This window comes from Lissotriton vulgaris, chromosome 4_1, assembly GCF_964263255.1.
Source record: "Lissotriton vulgaris chromosome 4_1, aLisVul1.2, whole genome shotgun sequence".
In the NCBI taxonomy this organism is placed as follows: Eukaryota; Metazoa; Chordata; class Amphibia; order Caudata; family Salamandridae; genus Lissotriton; species Lissotriton vulgaris.
In genome coordinates, this window is record NC_141691.1 from 49,432,469 (window position 1) to 49,453,459 (window position 20,991).

The 20,991-nt window shown below is 47.8% G+C and overlaps 1 protein-coding gene across 1 annotated transcript in view; it reads left to right on the forward strand.

Annotated features, from left to right (window-relative positions):
* Positions 1 to 20,991, forward strand: part of NLGN3 (neuroligin 3) — a 150,478-nt gene that overhangs the window by 105,892 nt on the left and 23,595 nt on the right. Inside the window, exon 3 of the mRNA XM_086967188.1 lies at positions 4,971 to 5,760. Coding sequence (XP_086823314.1) covers positions 4,971 to 5,760 — 790 coding nt within the window. The remainder of the gene's footprint in view (positions 1 to 4,970; positions 5,761 to 20,991) is intronic.

Genomic DNA, 20,991 nt, shown 5'->3' on the forward strand with positions numbered 1-20,991 from the left:
ACTGCAGTATACTGTCTTCTTGATTTTCAGGTGTATATTGTAGTTTCTTTATTGATTTTCAAGTCTACAGTATATTACCGTCTTGATTTTCAGGTGTATATTTTAGTTTATTCCTTGATTTTCTAATCTGCCGTAAATTACCTTAACCGCTATCCAGGTCAGTAATATATTCATTGATTTGCAGGTCTACAGTGTATTGCCTTCCCTGAGTTCCAGGTGGATAGTGTATTATATTCCCTGATTTCCACTTCTATAGGTTACTGTCTTCCCTGATTTTCACTTTTATAGTTTACTAGCTTACCCGTCGCGGGTTTCTGCGATCTCAGAAGAAAGGAAATTTAAGGAAACTTGTTATGATAACATTCAATTTACATTGTGTCATTTTTATAGAAACTTATTCATTTTAATATGGAAAACATTTTAAAGTGTTGTTTTAATTCTGTTTATTTATTTGAGTGCTTGTGGATACACAGTATTTTTAGGTCTCGCCTTTACCATTCCGCAGGAATGGGAAATGGGGAGAATTCAAGTCGGCTATTTTCTCTTCAAACCAAAGGGCTTTCAGCCGCGGTTTTCTTGCAGTGCCCGTGAACCACGTGATAACATGCACGCGCATTCAGGGCCAGCCAGCCCAGCACATCAAAGGGCTTCTCCTCCCCTAATTATTCATGGCCGGCCGCAGGCCGGCCGTACTTTCAGTTTCCCCAGAACGGCTAATTAGGGGAGGAGAAGCCCTTTGATGTGCTTCACACCAATGCGCCTCAGTCATTCCTCTTCTTTGTATTTGCTTCCAGACTCCGATCTGCTCATGTGCACAAGACGCTTTACACATTACACTCATCTGCCTGAAGTGGGAGTTTTAAACAAGCAAAGCTGGTCCTTCTGTACTTGCAGTTTCACTTCTAATGTGTGTTGTTATTTATCATGATTTTTAGCTGAGGTGTATCACGCTTGTTCATGAGTTTGATCTCTTCATACTGTCAAATGTTTTCTAAGTTGTTTTTGATTGTCTTACCACTGGAGGTCTCCCTGTGCTACATTTAGCCTCTGACACATGCAACGCCACTCAACCACGCAACGCCACTCAACCACGCAACACCACTCAACCACGCAACGCCACTCAACCACGCAACGCCACTCAACCACGCAACGCCACTTAACTACGCAACGCCACGCAACTACGCAACGCCACGCAACTACGCAACGCCACGCAACTACGCAACACCGCGCAACTACGCAACGCCGCAATGCCACGCAACTACGCAACGCCACGCAACAACGCAACGCCACTCACACATGCAACGCCACGCAACTACGCAACGCCACTCAACTACACAACGCCACTCAACTACGCAACGCCACTCAACTACGCAACGCCACTCAACTACGCAACGCCACTCAACTACGCAACGCCACTCAACTACGCAACGCTGCGCAACTACGCAACGCCGCAACGCCACGCAACTACGCAACGCCACGCAACTACGCAACGCCACTCACACATGCAACGCCACGCAACTACGCAACGCCACGCAACTACGCAACGCCACGCAACTACGCAACGCCACGCAACAACGCAACGCCACGCAACAACGCAACGCCACTCAACTACGCAACGCCACTCAACTACGCAACGCCACTCAACTACGCAACGCCACTCAACTACGCAACGCCACTCAACTACGCAACGCCACTCAACTACGCAACGCCAATCAACTACGCCACGCCACTCAACTACGCAACGCCGCGCAACTACGCAACGCCGCAATGCCACGCAACTACGCAACGCCACGCAACAACGCAACGCCACTCACACATGCAACACCACTCAACTACGCAACGCCACTCAACTACGCAACGCCACTCAACTACGCAACGCCACTCAACTACGCAACGCCGCTCAACTACGCAACGCCGCTCAACTACGCAACGCCGCTCAACTACGCAACGCCGCTCAACTACGCAACGCCGCTCAACTACGCAACGCCGCTCAACTACGCAACGCCGCTCAACTACGCAACGCCGCTCAACTACGCAACGCCACGCAACTACGCAACGCCGCAATGCCACGCAACTACGCAACGCCACGCAACAACGCAACGCCACTCACACATGCAACGCCACTCACACATGCAACGCCACTCACACATGCAACGCCACTCACACATGCAACGCCACTCAACTACGCAACGCCACTCAACTACGCAACGCCACTCAACTACGCAACGCCACGCAACTACGCAACGCCACGCAACAACGCAACGCCACGCAACTACGCAACGCCACGCAACTACGCAACGCCACGCAACTACACAACGCCACGCAACTACACGCAACGCCGCTCAACTACGCAACGCCACTCAACTACGCAACGCCACTCAACTACGCAACGCCACTCAACTACGCAACGCTGCGCAACTACGCAACGCCGCAACGCCACGCAACTACGCAACGCCACGCAACTACGCAACGCCACGCAACTACGCAACGCCACTCACACATGCAACGCCACGCAACTACGCAACGCCACGCAACTACGCAACGCCACGCAACTACGCAACGCCACGCAACAACGCAACGCCACGCAACAACGCAACGCCACTCAACTACGCAACGCCACTCAACTACGCAACGCCACTCAACTACGCAACGCCACTCAACTACGCAACGCCACTCAACTACGCAACGCCAATCAACTACGCCACGCCACTCAACTACGCAACGCCGCGCAACTACGCAACGCCGCAATGCCACGCAACTACGCAACGCCACGCAACAACGCAACGCCACTCACACATGCAACACCACTCAACTACGCAACGCCACTCAACTACGCAACGCCGCTCAACTACGCAACGCCGCTCAACTACGCAACGCCGCTCAACTACGCAACGCCGCTCAACTACGCAACGCCGCTCAACTACGCAATGCTGCTCAACTACGCAACGCCGCTCAACTACGCAACGCCGCTCAACTACGCAACGCCGCTCAACTACGCAACGCCGCTCAACTACGCAACGCCGCTCAACTACGCAACGCCGCGCAACTACGCAACGCCGCAATGCCACGCAACTACGCAACACCACGCAACAACGCAACGCCACTCACACATGCAACGCCACTCACACATGCAACGCCACTCACACATGCAACGCCACTCACACATGCAACGCCACTCACACATGCAACGCCACTCACACATGCAACGCCACTCAACTACGCAACGCCACTCAACTACGCAACGCCACTCAACTACGCAACGCCACTCAACTACGCAACGCCACGCAACTACGCAACGCCACGCAACTACGCAACGCCACGCAACTACGCAACGCCACGCAACTACGCAACGCCACGCAACTACACAACGCCACGCAACTACACGCAACGCCGCTCAACTACGCAACGCCGCGCAACTACGCAACGCCATGCAACTACGCAACACCACGCAACAACGCAACGCCACTCAACTACGCAACGCCACTCAACTACGCAACGCCACTCAACTACGCAACGCCACTCAACTACGCAACGCCACTCAACTACGCAACGCCACTCAACTACGCACACATGCAACGCCACTCACACATGCAACGCCACTCACACATGCAACGCCACTCACACACGCAACGCCACTCACACACGCAACGCCACTCACACACGCAACGCCACTCACACACGCAACGCCACTCACACACGCAACGCCACTCACACACGCAACGCCACTCACACACGCAACGCCACTCACACACGCAACGCCACTCACACACACAACGCCACTCACACACACAACGCCACTCACACACGAAAAACCACTCACGTTGCCAATAGGTCTCGCAGTACGACAGTTGGAGCCATTACAATTGCAAATAACAATGCCTTTCACTTTGGTTATCATTTTAAATACATAAAGGGCTTTGTCATTTACAAAACCAATAGCTCCAACTTTCCTACTGCGAGACCTATTGGCAACGCCAGTGCTTGTTTGTTTTTCCGTCTGGTGCGTACACGAATAAATCAGAAGGTTTTCCGACGCGTGAGCTGGCCGCATACAGTTGTCCATGTGAGAAGCATAGATTCTCCAAATCTAGTCCACACACTTGCAGCGATTGTCCTTGTGCTTTGTTGATGGTCATTGCAAACGCGAGTCTCCCCGTAAACAGTAAACGTTCAGTATTGGAAAGATTATGAGGGCCCTTGGGGGCCGGGGGGCCAATATTTAACAATTATTTTTTTTTTGCCAGAAACCTTCGTGGGAGTGTACTCAACAACTTCCCAAAGTTTCTTGGTGATCGGATGAATGGTGTAGTAATGCATAAAGGACAAACAGACATACTTTCGTTTTTATATAGATATAGATTGTCTTCCCTGATGTCCAGGTCTACAGGATATTGTTTCATCTTATATAAAGATTGCTAGCTTGCGATCTGGTCTCCTATCAAGTTCCAAATTAAACTGTGATCCCTAAAATCACTTTTAATGTTAGTGTCTTTTTCCCCGTTGTGACCCGTTTGTGTATCATTCTCTGACGTCATAGTACATAGTCATGTAATATCTCGTCCAATGGCAGTGTCTTGAATAGACCCTGCTTCCTCTGAATTAGGGATCTGTCGCCTAATCTGCTCTCTGATTTTATGTATCTATTGCCATGCCAGTATGTGAAGCCCCTCCCACACGCAGTCAAGAGCTTACAGGCCAGGGCCAGCACAATGCTGGAGGGTCCCCCTCGAACTCGAGGAGCCCCGCACCGGGTGAGCTGCGGGCTGTAACGTTATGCCAAATGTGTTGTACCTGGTTTTATGGTCTATGGAAGATGGCTGCCTCTCCTTCAGCACTATTAGTGTTATGATTTTATCTTAATGCCAGGTTTCTTCAAGAATAAGATATTGACCTGTCTTTGCTATCACACTGTCTAAAGCACTGTTGTTCTTCTGGACTGAAGTCTTTCTTTCTTCTCACCCACATTATAGGTCTTTTCCAGCGAGCCATCATCCAGAGCGGCTCCGCCCTCTCCAGCTGGGCTGTGAACTACCAGCCGGTGAAGTACACCCGCATGCTGGCCGAGAAGGTGGGGTGCAACGTGCTGGACACGGTGGACATGGTGGACTGCCTGCGGCAGAAGAGTGCCAAGGAGCTGGTGGAGCAGGACATCCAGCCGGCCCGCTACCACGTGGCCTTCGGGCCCGTCATCGATGGGGACGTAATTCCTGATGACCCGGAGATTCTCATGGAGCAAGGGGAGTTTTTGAACTATGACATCATGCTGGGGGTGAACCAGGGGGAAGGGCTGAAGTTTGTGGAGAGTGTTGTCGACGCGGAGGATGGGGTCTCTGGCAGCGACTTTGACTACTCCGTCTCCAACTTTGTGGACAACCTCTACGGCTACCCGGAAGGCAAGGACACCTTGAGGGAGACCATCAAGTTTATGTACACAGACTGGGCGGACCGGGACAACCCCGAAACCAGACGCAAAACCCTAGTGGCGCTTTTTACGGACCACCAGTGGGTAGAGCCATCGGTTGTGACAGCGGACCTTCACGCGCGCTATGGCTCACCCACCTACTTTTACACATTCTACCACCACTGCCAGAGTCTCATGAAGCCAGCATGGTCCGACGCGGCCCACGGAGATGAGGTGCCTTATGTCTTTGGGATCCCCATGATAGGACCCACTGACCTCTTCCCCTGCAACTTTTCCAGGAATGACGTGATGCTGAGCGCCGTGGTGATGACGTATTGGACCAACTTTGCCAAAACTGGGTAAGAACTTAAGGGGAGAGACACCTGGGGCCCGATCCACAAAGGTAAACATACACTTTTGTGCAAGTTCACTCTTTTTCGCTAATCTCAAAGAATTTAATAGTAACTTTAGAACTGCATTTTGACACTAAGTTTATGAGTGTGGGGACTCCGCAGTTGGGACAGAGAACTCCACACATGATAGGAGCTCTACGCCCCTATTGCGGAGTCTACACACTAGTAAACTTACTATTAAAATGCAGTTTTGTGAATACTGGAAAAGCGTTAACTTACACAAACGTGTACCTTTACCTTTCTGAATCAGGCCCTGTGTGTTTTGCTCAAGGCAACAATAAATGAGTTGGAACAACTTCCTAGGGTAGTTGGTGCTGAAAAGGCACAGTGCATGAAATTAAACAAGTATAGGTAAAGGCAAACGAGCAGACCATGGCATCTTGGCGATATGGTCATTTTTTTTGTGCCAAATTCCCCAAAAATTGGGTGGAAGAAATGCTGTTACCTAAACGTGGCCATTTTATATTTGCAATAAAATTGCTACATTTAAAAAGCATTCATTGAGGTGGCTCTTTAACTAGTGGTGTTTTTAAAGCAGCAATTCATCCATGCAAATTATTGTCATTTTGATTTTTATAATCATGATTATTATTATCATTATGATTATTATTGTTATTATGAGAATTATTTGTGAAGCAGAGAAATAAGTCACTACTTATCCAAGCACTCAAAGCTCAGGCAGGGAATGTTAGAATGTCACTTGAACACTTTATAATGTAAACTTTACGAAGCTACGTAGGGATAATACATAGCTGGTTTTTAGATTCTAAAATCTGGTATCTAAAAATAAAGAAGATGAAAAGCAAACTTTAAATCAACTTTGCAACTGAAAAGAAAGGAAGTATTTTAGACCTTTGTGGACAAAGTGCACAGGCTTTGTGCTGCCACTCAAAGTGAAGGGAGCCAATGGGTAAAAGTGGGCCGACCCACTGCCCCATGCTGTTTGTTGTGGTAAGTGGAAGCAAAATGTGAATGACAATTTACCAGCCCAATCTGATGAAGCTGCCTGATCCAAAGTCCCTCTAACTACATATTGTAAAACAATAGTATTGCGAGACCGCTAAAGGGGTCTCAAAGCTCATACCCCAAAAAGGCTACAGCTAAGTGATGCGGGACAGAACTGAGATGGAAGGGTACGGCTGTAGGGCCTTTGTATGCGGGGACGCTACGGTGACGGCAGGGTGGATGGACCTGGCACTTGCACAGACCCCCTGGCACTTGCACAGACCCACTGGTTTCCCTGGTACAGAAGCACTGCCTGCATTGACTGCCTGTGGGCTGGCCACTTCCTGTGTGGGTGTGCTGTTGCTGCTCTGCTTGCATTGCATGAGAGCTGTTTCCCTGTCATTGTATGAGGGGTCTGCCTATCTGTACTGTGTGTGGATTGTCACCCCTTAAGTGTGTAGATGGCTGTCTCACTGCCCTAACTGATCAACTATTCTCTCACTCCCTGGGGTTAGTGAGATCTGCCTTGGGCGAGGGCTGGGTCATTGCCTGCAGTGTGTTGAAAGGCTGTCTCTCTGCCTCCCGTGAGTGTGGATGTCTCTTTGCCTGCTTTGAGCGAGCGTTGTTTCACTCCCTGTGTTAGGTGAGGTTTATTTCCCGGAGTGAGCGCTCCTTTGCTGCCTGCATTAAGTGAGTTTTGATTGTCGGTTGCTTCTTTGCTCATGTGCTAGGAGGGAAAGGTTGTCCTTCCCCTGGGTGGAGTCAATGTTCTCTTACAGGCTCTATCGATTGGCTGGTGTCCCACCTTTTGTTCTGTCTCCTTGTCTGAAATGATTGATTGTCTTACCCACACCTGTACTGATCAAGGGTTTTCTCAGCTCTTGCACTAAAGAAACCTTCCCTTGAGCCAAAAGATCTTAACAATTTTCAGCCTGTCTTTCCTTTACCATTTTTCAGAAAAAATATTGGGAAAACTAGTTTATATTCAAACAGAGCCAGGAATTTGTAGAAACTAACAACCCTTCTGAGCCCTTCAAAGCCAGATTTTGACCAGGTCTCAGCACCAAACTGAAGGTTGTTACAGTCTTGGAAGGTCTGTGTTTTTTTATTAAATTGATCAAGCCATTTCTATCTGGCCGCGCCCAACGCGCATGCTCCACCACATTTTCTATCCAAGTCTAAAAGTCTCAATTCGGTTCCCCCAAAATGGTCAATCCTCTTCCCACTGTTTCTTAGCTTATATAAGTGACCCCTAGCTTCTTTTCCCTGAACCCTAGGGCGTCACTTACTTAAGACTTTGCAGAAAAGCCTGTTTTTCTCCGCCAAATCACCAAAGACCCTTGGTAGGTTGGGGATCTTTACAGGTGCTGTTCGATTCGCACTTCTTAACATCTCAACAGGGTGATAACGGTCCAGCCTCTGTGTGTCATATGCACTTTCTTCTCCCCCTCCCCCCCAGGAGTCTGGAGTCCGTTCACATTGAATATCCCAAGGGACACAAGTAAAGTCAGTCCGGCCCTGGGGGTCAGGCGCATTGCAACTTGAGCACTTGGCTTTCTCCCTGTTTCTTGCACTTACCCAGTGGCCTTTCTATACAGAGCAACCGGGATGCAATCCCAGAAGAGACAATACCCACAACGCTCATTCTTTCAAAAATTATATATATATATATATATTTTTATAAATCTTTTTATTAAGCAGTTGTTCAGTTCACATCAGTACAGACCGAATGGAAGGCACATAAAGTAATCCACTCGCAGGAGGCATGGACACGTTCTTCCTTGTAAGTGTTTGGTTACAGCTAAATTGCATTCTCAAAAAGTAAAATATGGCGTGTGACCCCAGACAAACTCTGGTGGGGGCATTCTTGGGCCCTCCCTCCAGTACCTCCCACCTCCCCTCTCAGGAGTCCATGTATTGTGTCCAGCTACCCCAACTCTTGTGATACACCTCGCGCTCTGCTAGTCTGCACCAGTCAAGGTTGTCCTCCGAATCCTGGACAGCTGGGGGTCTGCTTGCCCCCCATGATGTGGTCATATTTATTTTTGTGATCCCTACAGACAATGTCAGCAGGGCACAAGTCCTAAAAAAAGAAGTGGGGGGACGCTGACGTCACGACAGGAAGTGACGTCACGAAAGGTGGCTTGCACTCAGTTGCAGTTTATAGTTATCGAGCTCCCAGTAAAATAAGTGGGGGGACGCCGTCCACCCACGTGGTACTCCGACTCGCGCCCTGAATGTCAGCCACAGAACAAGGTATATGGCCCATTTCTCCTCCCCGGTGATACCCAGGAGTAACCATCGGTACCTCCAGACCTGTCACTGTTGCCATCGCCCTCCAGAAGCCTTGGGTTTTACGGCATTCCCAAATGGTGTGGTAGAAGGTACCTATGGCGCCACAACCTCGGATGCATGGACCCGAATCGCAGTGGCCCATCCGGTGCAACCTGGATCGGGAATAGTAAGACCTATGCAATATACAAAGTTGCACCAGATGACAACGGGACCTTATAGCTATTTCCTTGGGGCTCTGTAGGGCGTCCCCCCAATCCATGTCCTCCATTGGGCCTATATCTCTCTCTTAAGCCTCTCGCAGCGGGTGAAGGAGATCTGGGAAAATATTCATTATTTTATTATAAACTAGGGAAACCGCTTTAGTTGTCATAGTGTCTAGACGTAGACGATCCTCCATGGGCGAGTATTCTGGTAATTATTCCCCATCGGTTAAGTGGCATCCTAGCGCGTGTCTCAATTGCAGATATCTAAACATCTCCCCCTAGTCCATGGCGTATTCTGCCTGGAGATCAGCAAAGGCTAGAAGGGACCCTCCTCTCCAGATGTCCCCCAGTTTGTCTATCCATATCAGACTCCAGCGTATGTGGTTTCGCAGTTTCTTCACCTCCCCAAGACAGTCGCTGTCCTGCAACGAGGTCTCAGCAGTCAACTTTCCCCCCCACCCCAAGTAACTGTTAACCGCTTGCCAGACCTACTCCACTACCCGAGTCTGGAACGGGAGCTCTTTTAAGAACTTTAAAATTAGAAAGCTGGCAATGGGCTAGTTTCAGGACATTTAAGGGACCCAAGCAAAGTTACCCTTGTGGCCTTATCTGCTGCAACACCAGCACCTCGCCCTTTGTTCCCCATTGCATTACCCCGGTGGCCTTGCTTAGAACAATCGGACGTAAGAATAGAAGAGACAATAATCATGCTGTCCTTTCTTTAAGAATGTTTCTGTTTACAAATACTGATTTTTCTTTTAAGAAATACGAGATATTGCATTTTCTTACAAAATTTTATATATTTCTTATTATTGCACAAAGGAAACCACTGTGCTCTGTTGTTTACATGTCATGATTTTAAGCAATCGAACATGAATTCAACTCAAGCTCAACTTACATAAGTACATGTACACCGCCCAAGTCAAATGTGGCTTGTGCTAACCTAGCAAGACTTGACCCTCAGAACAAGAAGCTTCACTGAGCAGCTGTCTCACTGCTCATGCTGGTGGAAGACGGCAAATGTCCTTAAATCCAGGGTAAAACTGAGGTGCTGCTTATGGCCAAGGACCCTTCCTCCCGACATCTGGAATGCTTTCAAGAGTCTGTGCAGCCTGTGGCCTTCCCTGCAGAAGTGGCACACAATCTAGACATTCACCTGGTCACAGATGTGTCTCCTGAACCACAAGTAATGAAACCACCGACTGGCACAACCCAGTGGTAAACTCCTGAGTCCAAGGCAGGCTTGAGTCTGCGAATGGCATTCTTTCAAATGATCCCGATTGCCTCCAGCTTGTGTAAGGTGCTGTCACCCATTCTTTAATAATAATCATAAGCCTCTTAATTGATTGGTTTAGCAAACCATTTACAATTTAAAACATAGCTAAATCGAACTATAAAAGACAGTAATAAATGTTAAAAACTGTAGATTTAACCCCTCCCATGCTCATGACGAGCTCAGCTCGTCATGAGCCACGGTGGTAGTGTGCTCATGACGAGCTGAGCTCGTCATAACGGCCAGAACGCTCGCACTCAGGGCTAATTCTCCCGCTGTGCTGAACGTTCTACAGAAATGGGTGTGGCCGTGACGAGCTGAGCTCGTCACGAGCACCCGGGCGCTGTGCGCGCCCCCGCTTCCCAGCACAGCGGGGAAATTACCCCCGCGGCCAACGGGTTAAAATTACTTCAAATTCGGTGGACCATTATGGGCTAATAATGTTCTACTGGAAGACTTAGCTCTGGCTTTCTAATGTTCTGGACTCCGATTTGATTATTGAGTCTATTAACTCGACAACCATACTAAGATGGGGACGGTTTAGATGTGGATTTGGCTTCCAGTTGTTTTGACTCTTCCAGCTTGTGTAAGGTGCTGCCACCCATTCAATATCTGGCATCTCAAAAGGTGTCAGGGCCTCTCTTACTCTGAGATCTTTCCAGTGGACACCTGTTTGCTCCAGCATGAATTCAAACCCTCACTGTCGGACACAAAATTCTAGTCCATCAGAATCCTCACAATTTGATGCCTAAATCCCCACTTTACCTCCTTAAATGGCCCCTACGTTCAGTCAGTCACTTCTTGCTGACTGCACCAGTCGCGAGAACGGTTGCCCTTGGAGACGGTCCTTTTCCATTACAATAGCGAAATGAGGCAATTTCCTCACAGCTGCGCCACTTGCAGAACGCCAAGTTCACCAAAGGCATCAAAACCTTACTGTTTGCACAATAATGTCAATCTCCCCTTTTCTGACTACAGCCTCGTTATGATACCTTCTCAGCTCGGAGAAGTCTACCTTCAGTGTGCTTCTTAAATCAATAGACTTTGGTGACGTGTTGTGTCTGTGCACCTGCACTGATCAGGAGTCCCCGCACATCCTTTGTCGCGAGGGGTTATTCTCGCTGACGGACGGTTTCTCAGCCGATGTTAAGTGCTATCTCAACACTTTTGCTGCTCGTTCCGTATGTATGTATATATGTATGTATGCATGTATATGCTATTTGTATAACGTGAGCCTAGACAAAAAGGCAGCCTAGAGCTGTACAGGGTCAAAAGCAAGGATACGGTCAGCAAGTGATGGTAGAGGCAGCCGGGTATTAGATTGTTACCACTCTGTGATGTAGTGTTCCTTTAAGAGGCGCGTCCTCAACCCTTTCCTACAGTGGAGCAGTGTTGCATACAGGATGTTGTTCCAGATCCTGGGTGCATAGATGGAAAGGCCTGCTTTTTGTTGTTGTTTGTTATACTTCCTCGTCTGCAGTCTCATGGCGTCCTCGCTGCCGGCCAGCCGAGATTCTCCAGAGGACAGGCAGGGCACTGGTCCTGAGAGCTTATTAATGATGCCGCTGGTTCTGAAGATGGCGCGGCAGGCCATGGGCGCCGATAGAGTTTGATCGTGATGGGGCTGATGCATGTCTTCCGGCCCTGCATGAGATGTGCTGTGCCAAGTAGGAAGAGTTTAAGGGGGTGCCATTGTGGAGTCTTGAAGCTTGCACTTAACCACCACCCAGAAGCAAGAGTATCTTGAACATCAGTTCCAAAGTTGCTTTCTAATAGAAACGGTTTCAGTTTCTTTAGACGAGAGTTGGTCCTAGGTTGTCCTTGTTGTTTCGGCATGTGCTCTTTGAGGGTGAGGTTGGTGTTTCACCTTCACCTACACTGGCTGTCTCTTTCCCGTGCAGAGCATTTACTGCAATTGAACCTAAGAGGTTGTCCTGCTGACCCTTTCAGCGGTGCTTTGTCTCCTCACCTATACTCACTTAGGGTTGATGCCACACCAATATGGAGCACTGGGTTTCCCACTCCCAGTATGACACCTGTAATGATTGTGAGATATCATAGCATTTTTATCCAGGTTTATGTCATTTGAGAGAGGGTTGTCTCACTTACTTATTTTTCTGATGGCTGTGCCTCTCTTTATTTTGATAGTTGGCATTGTGTGTGTACACTGTTTCTCGGTTTGTAATAAATATGTTATTTTCCACTTAGTGTGAAGTTTTGTCAGTGTTGTATTAACTTGCACACTTTAGGGATGCTTGTTTGGCAGAGTGTTGTATTTGTTGTGATACAATGTGAGAAGTATTTTTGGGATGGTGTGCATAGCCTAGGAGATTCTGAACAGGAGAAGCAGCTTCCCACTCCCTGGCCAGCAAGCCTTGTCTGAGGGCGCTGGAACCTTATATGGTCTGCTAGTGGTTGGTACACGTCTACACTGATTGGTGGTTGTATCTGGAGTTTCTATTGGATTACGGTTAATGTCCTCATTGGTTGGGTATTTGAGGGTCCTGATTGGTTTTCGGGTCTGTGATTCAATTATTGTAGGGTTGGGACTAGGGCTTCCTATGTTATTGGTTGTTGGGAGTAGTGGGCGGTGGGGAAGGAAGATGGCGGATGGTCGCCGCCGCTGAAGGACGCTCGGCGGCTCCTCTCCAGAGCCTCGGCTGCCCGCCGCGATACCCTCGCTGAAAAGCCCAGTTCCCAGCGCGGCTCAAATAAAATCTTTCTGGCGGCTGAAAACATGAACAAATACTGACGAAGGGATTTTTTTTCCGACTCTGCCGATTCAGATGACGGTCGGCTGAGAGTAGTGGAGATCGCTCTGGCTCCCATAGGTCTGTACCTGCATTCTCCATGTTTTGCTTGTGCCTGGCTGCTGCTACTGTCGCTGCACATTTCAGAAAATATCTGGCTGAGGAAGAGGGCCGTATGCTTTCCTTCTCCCAATCTCTGTTTACTGTCAAAGAAGTGTTTTTGTTCCCACTTGCATTATCTAGCTGTCATCACATAACAAATATTGCAGTATGTTTTCACTTCTGTGATTTCTCAAACAATCAACTTTAGAAACCAATTTTGGGTTTTCACAATCACACAGTTTATCTAAATTTTCTAGCTTCTGTTACAACATAAACTGCAGTAAAATGTAACTATACAAGACACCTTAAGTCTCTGGAAACCATGAAGAAAATACAAGCCTCCAAGTCCAAATAATCTGTATTCGGTCAAAAGGACCATAAAAGCACATGATAAAAATAAATTGCAAACAGATCGCACACGATAAAATCATGAAGGTAAATGACTGAAACGTGTATCAACATTACTGAGTCTCACTGCATACTTTTTTCTGTACACTCCTCACCTGAGTAATAAAATTCAATACTGCGTAACAGATTATTGGGGACTCACATCGTTGCAAGAACAAAAAACCTTCTTGGTGTGTTTTAAAACCTTTCCCTGCTAAAACTGGGCTTAAAAATGGGTTTTAAAAGCTGAATGAAAAGTGCAGAATAACATAAAGTGCTTGGTGGGCTGTATGGACACTGTATCGCATGGGCAGCAGGGTAATGAAGCGATTCATGTCCCAGTGAAGGGGAAAGCCTCCAAGAAGTGAATCATATTTATTCGGAGGCGGGTTAAATACAATCTATGTTCTGGTGCATTTATCCATAATAGGTAACTCCATACCTTCGCATGTTGACAATAAGGTATATACGCATGGACAGTTACATGTCTAGAACTTTCTCAAGTCTCATGTGTCCCTTACGTGTGTGCGAGCCAATCTCTAGTATTCTCAAAAACACTGGCTATTCCGAAATCATGATGGGTGTTTTGTATATGCTTGATCCAAGGGATGTCTAGCACGTTGGTCTATTTCAGACAATTCTCTATTATTCCCGAGTGAAGCTTAACTCCTGGGTGGACCAGATTTTAACCCACATCAAGATAGATGCCAAGCCCACCTTATCTTCTATAAAACCAGGGCCCCTTTATTTGTGAGTAATAAAACTTGATGTGAATCTGGAAATTCCTAAAAGCCTTGCTAAAAACGTGTTTTCTGCTACCTGGGCGGTCTTTACAGGTGTATGTACCCAGACTCCCACTCCATACGTACCCACTGACATGTATTTACTTCTATATAGCATCATCAATTCTTGGGGGGGATTGTGTCCTCATTTCTTTGCGATTCTGAACAGTAATTCACAGACCACCTTCATCGACTGACATTTTTGGAGAATCAAACTGTCCCATTTCAAAATGGCACTAAATAGAATGCCCAGGTAACTAAAGTCCATTTTTTTTTTATCTGTGATATCGTCCACATACATTAAAACTGGGACTAGGCGCAAACCAATTTTTGGGACGCCAGGGGTGCAGCCTGTTAAAAAGGAGTGAAGGCATGTCCCAGGTCATCCCAGGCCATAGTTCTTCTTTCAGCCTTTCTTTCTTTTTTTGCAATTCCTCCTGGCCTCCCTCATCCACTGTATGTGAGTTGCGTTTTTAAGGCTCTATAGGGGTTTGTACATTCTGAATTAAACCGTGTGAAAACAGGGCATAGTGACCGTGGGTTCTTGATCAGTAGTAAATCAAAAATTGAATTACAAATCCTTGAGAAGTTTTCACACACAGTAGTTTTCTCCCAAGCAATTTAAGATTTCCATATCATTTTTGCTCACCACTTTTGCCAGGCTTTTGCTAGGATCGACATGTTGCCATTTTCAATGCACCCCCTTTTTTTGGTGTTGAACATAGGCTGTGCTTTGCCAGGTGTAGGGGAAGCTAAGGGTGTGCAGACAAACATAAAAGTAATGGGATTATATTCGCAGAAAGGAGAGGGACAAACCTAGCAAATGTTTATCAGCGGGCTACGGTATCCGATACTAGGATATAGTCTGCGGTAGTTCCTTTGCCTCTGCCTACAAAGGTTGGAATATCTGTCTGGTTTTCCGCCATTAAATACATTGTAAAGGTCAGGCTGTTAACTAGTATTAGCCGTGTTAATTCTCCCCTCTTATATGCTGAATCCGTGAAGTGACCAGCAGGCTCGCCCAGCCCGTTGTAAATTCCACCCGCATGGCTCCCACTTTAGAGACATTTTGTTATAATAAAATCTCCCACCCATAATAAAGAAACCTCCTTCAATTCTTTATCTATTTATCCTGGAGAATACACTCCAACTCCTCTATAATCCTCACCAGTTGGAAACGAGTATTAACACCTTGACCGCAGTGCGAATTGCACCGCAGTGCTGGTGGTTTATTAAGTGAACGGGGTTCGGATGTCCACTGGCCGTCCTCCGCACACGTCCACTGTGACGTCGGACGGCCCCCGGCGTCCGACTCATGGAAGGGGTTAAAAAACAATTCCTTTACTTGAACATTCCCCCCTGCGGTTGATACCATGATTAGGAGACCACCCCTTACCCCGCCAGCATATGAACATAATCACCTGAACCCGTTGATTGCGATATGTTCATAGGCTCATGTTTACGACAGCATATGATGTCAAAGGTTTCGACAAAACGTAACCAATAATTATTGGAAATCTTTTGACGGATCCCTGCACCACTCCAGGAAAGAATCTGCAGACCCTTTATACCTTGTTTGGGGGGCTATCTTCAGTTAAGAGGGGGGCCATCTGGTTCAGGGGGTTCAATTGAAGTAATCATCAATGCCAGGGGCTCCTTCATGTAATAAAGTATATGAGGCAATATCATGACCACCAAATACGTGTTTTTCATTTTTCCTTTGTCCTTCCACCCACCTCATAGTTGTATCTGTTTGTATTCATTCCTGTCCCTGCACCCTGTCACCCATGTGTCTCTTGATCTACCACCCATGCTTTGCTTGATCTAGCCACCCATGCATCTCTTGATCTAGCCACCCATGCCTCTCTTGATCTAGCCGAGTCTCTTGATGTAACTATCCATGCGTCTCTTGATCTAGCCCCCCATGCATTGCTTGATCTAGCCATCAATGCGTCTCTTGATCTAGCCACCCATGCATCTTTTAATTTAGTCACCCATGCGTCTCTTGATCTAGCCACCTGTGCATCTCTTGATCTAACCATCCATGCGTCTCTTGATCTAGCCACCCATGAGTCTCTTGATCTAACCAACAAGGCGTCACTTGATCTAGCCATCAATGCGTCTCTTGATCTAGCCACCCATGCATCTTTTAATTTAGTCACCCATGCGTCTCTTGATCTAGCCACCTGTGCATCTCTTGATCTAACCATCCATGCGTCTCTTGATCTAACCATCCATGCGTCTCTTGATCTAGCCACCCATGCGTCTCTTGATCTAGCCACCCATGCGTCGCTTGATCTAGCCATCAATGCGTCTCTTGATCTAGCCACCCATGCATCTTTTAATTTAGTCACCCATGCGTCTCTTGATCTAGCCACCTGTGCATCTCTTGATCTAACCATCCAAGCGTCTCTTGATCTAGCCACCCATGAGTCTCTTGATCTAACCATCCAGACGTCTCTTGATCTAGCCACCCATGCGTCGCTTGATCTAGCCATCAATGCGTCTCTTGATCTAGCCATTAATTAATTAATTAATTAATTAATTAATTAATTAATTAATTGCAAGTTTATATAGCGCTAGGATCGACTCCCGGAGGAGTATCTCCGCGCTTCGACCGCTGGGAAACCCTTCCTGGCTTCCCTGAGAGATGGTCCCTTAATGGGTATCTCCAGGGTGAGACCAGGCATCCCCGGCGGTCTGGTGGGGCCGTTAGTGCAGATGAGGCAAGCTTATGCCCAGAGTTGCCGAGTGTGATCGCTGATCGGAGTGGGCACCGAGGCGAGAGAATTATCGAGTCCGCTGACCCTGGTCCAGAAACCTGCCGCGTCGGGAATCGAACCCTGGTCCCGGGCCGTCCTCTGCTCTCGGGTCTGCCGCCTCTAACCAGTGAGCCACACTACTGCACTCACATCAATGCGTCTCTTGATCTAGCCATCAATGCGTCTCTTGATCTAGCCATCAATGCGTCTCTTGATCTAGCCACCTGTGCATCTCTTGATCTAACCATCCAAGCGTCTCTTGATCTAGCCACCCATGAGTCTCTTGATCTAACCATCCAGACGTCTCTTGATCTAGCCACCCATGCGTCGCTTGATCTAGCCATCAATGCGTCTCTTGATCTAGCCATCAATGCGTCTCTTGATCTAGCCATCAATGCGTCTCTTGATCTAGCCATCAATGCGTCTCTTGATCTAGCCATCCATGCGTCGCTTGATCTAGCCATCCAGGCGTCTCTTGATCTAGCCAAGTCTCTTGATCTAACCATCCATGTGTCTCTTGATCTAGCCACCCATGCATCTCTTGATCTAACCATCCAGACGTCTCTTGATCTAGCCCCCATGCGTCTCTTGATCTAGCCATCAATGCGTCTCTTGATCTAGCCATCAATGCGTCTCTTGATCTAGCCATCCATGCATCTCTTGAACTAGCCACCCATGCGTAGATTGATCTAGCCACCCATGCATCTTTTAATTTAGTCACCCATGCGTCTCTTGATCTAGCCACCTGTGCATCTCTTGATCTAACCATCCATGCGTCTCTTGATCTAGCCACCCATGAGTCTATTGATCTAACCAACAAGGCGTCTCTTGATCTAGCCATCAATGCGTCTCTTGATCTAGCCATCAATGCGTCTCTTGATCTAGCCATCCATGCATCTCTTGATCTAGCCGAGTCTCTTGATCTAACCATCCATGCGTCTCTTGATCTAGCCATCCAGGCGTCTCTTGATCTAGCCGAGTCTCTTGATCTAACCATCCATGCGTCTCTTGATCTAGCCACCCATGAGTCTCTTGATCTAGCCACCCATGCGTCGCTTGATCTAGCCATCAATGCGTCTCTTGATCTAGGCACCCATGCGTAGCTTGATCTAGTCACCTATGCATCTTTTAATTTAGTCACCCATGCGTCTCTTGATCTAACCACCTGTGCATCTCTTGGTCTAACCATCCATGCGTCTCTTGATCTAGCCACCCATGAGTCTCTTGATCTAGCCATCAATGCGTCTCTTGTTCTAGCCACCCATGCGTCGCTTGATCTAGCCATCAATGCGTCTCTTGATCTAGCCACCCATGCGTAGCTTGATCTAGTCACCTATGCATCTTTTGATCTAGCCACCCATGAGTCTCTTGATCTAACCACCTGTGCATCTCTTGGTCTAACCATCCATGCGTCGCTTGATCTAGCCATCAATGCGTCTCTTGATCTAGTCACCCATGCGTAGCTTGATCTAGCCACCCATGCATCTTTTGATCTAGCCACCCATGAGTCTCTTGATCTAACCATCCAGACGTCTCTTGATATAGCCACCCATGCGTCTCTTGATCTAGCCATCAATGCGTCTCTTGATCTAGCCATCAATGCGTCTCTTGATCTAGCCATCCATGCACTCTTGATCTAGCCACCCATGCGTAGCTTGATCTAGCCACCCATGCATCTTTTAATTTAGTCACCCATGCGTCTCTTGATAAAGCCACCCATGTGTCTCTTGATCCAGCCACCCATGCGTCGCTTGATCTAACCATCCATGCGTCGCTTGATCTAGCCATCAATGCGTCTCTTGATCTAGCCACCCATGTATCTTTTAATTTAGTCACCCATGCGTCTCTTGATCTAGCCACCTGTGCATCTCTTGATCTAACCATCCATGCGTCTCTTGATCTAGCCACCCATGAGTCTCTTGATCTAACCATCCAGACGTTTCTTGATCTAGCCACCCATGCGTCTCTTGATCTAGCCATCAATGCATCTCTTGATCTAGCCATCAATGCGTCTCTTGATCTAGCCATCCATGCATCTCTTGATCTAGCCACCTATGCGTAGCATGATCTAGCCACCCATGCATCTTTTAATTTAGTCACCCATGCGTCTCTTGATATAGCCTCCCATGAATCTCTTGATATAGCCTCCCATGAATCTCTTGATGTAGCTGCCTATGCATGCTTGCCTCCACCTGCACGTGCATGGATCCCTTTGTGTCGTATGTGTTTGTAGTTGTGGTTCTGCATTCTGTCTGCGTACATGGGTGACTGTATCTTCATTGCCTGTGTGGGTCCATGTCTCATGCTCTATGCACATGGGTGTATGTGTCCAGAGATGTCTGTAGGTGCATTTCTTGGTGTGCATGTGTGCACTGATGTTGCCCATGATAGGTGTCACCGTGTATATGCATGCACAGACACAGATATTGTGCCAGTACTTGCTTACTCTTCCGACAACTCCTGGAGCTAGCAGAGTTTGGTTTTGTTGGGCTGTTGTGTGCTGCTTATGCTTGGTTATTCACATGGTTATGCTGGCAGACATTCAGCATCGTTGCTCTCCCGTCTGCATGTCCTCCCGAAAGCATTTGTGTGGCTGTTTGAAGTGGGGGCGTTAGATGCTAATAGTGCACGTGTACACGTGCACACGTGCTCTCTGCTTCAGCCCTTCATGTAGACATGCACCTCCAGTTGGCTTGCCTGCGTGTTCTTCAGTTTGCCTGCTTTGTGAGCTCAAACAGCATCTACAGAGGAGTGGGACCAGCTCCAAGACCTCCCCATGTCATTAATTACTAGCAGAGTATGTTTGTGCAGTGAAAACACTGCTGTCCTGAGGCCCCAGCCTCCCACTGACTGCAAGGAATACCTCAAGGACCACAGCAAGGCCTGGGAATGCACCATCTGCTCAGGGTGGAGGGGCATCAGTGGAGCTGCATTGAGACCCCAGGAGGCAAAGAGCAGGAGTCTGAGAAGGCGTCGCCCTTGGATGTAGGGGGCTCTGAGAGGCAGTGTTCAGGTGCATGAGTAGAGAGATCGAAGTGCAGTACCCGGGGTTGTGTCTATGCACCTATGATTTGTGTGGTTCAAACCCAACTTGCAAGCAGCCGAGCTCTGAAAATGGGCTCGACCCTGAAGTCTGACTTAGGATCGTTTTCAAAGAGGGGGGGTATGGTGGGGGCGTGTCCGCGTGCTGAAGATGTGGGCTTTGAATAGATCTGGGCGCAGTTCCAATTATTCCTCAGCAATCAGAGTAATTTGGGTAATTCCGCATTACTCTTAGACACAGAATAACAGATAATAACGTGATTATCTCTGCTTGTGTAATTAAGAGTAATTTGGAGGAAAAAATCCTACAGCAAGAGCACCTTTAGCGAGCGCAAGTGGCTGCTCGCTCTGCTGTTTATGTTTTGTTGCATTTAGCACTCTTTTCTGAGCGCAATCTGTATCCGCCCTTCCATTATCGTTGCAAGGATGCCATTTGCACTAAGGGACTAGCACTAAATGCTGGGAAGAAGTTGGGGGGAAATCCTACCCCAAGTGCGCATTTAGCGAGCGTGACTGGCGATTCGCACTCGTTATTCATATTCTGTTGCATTTAGCACCAATTCTTAATGCAACATGCATCCTTGCGTCCACTGTCAATGTGAGGGGAAAATAGTGCGTAATCTCACAGAATCTTTG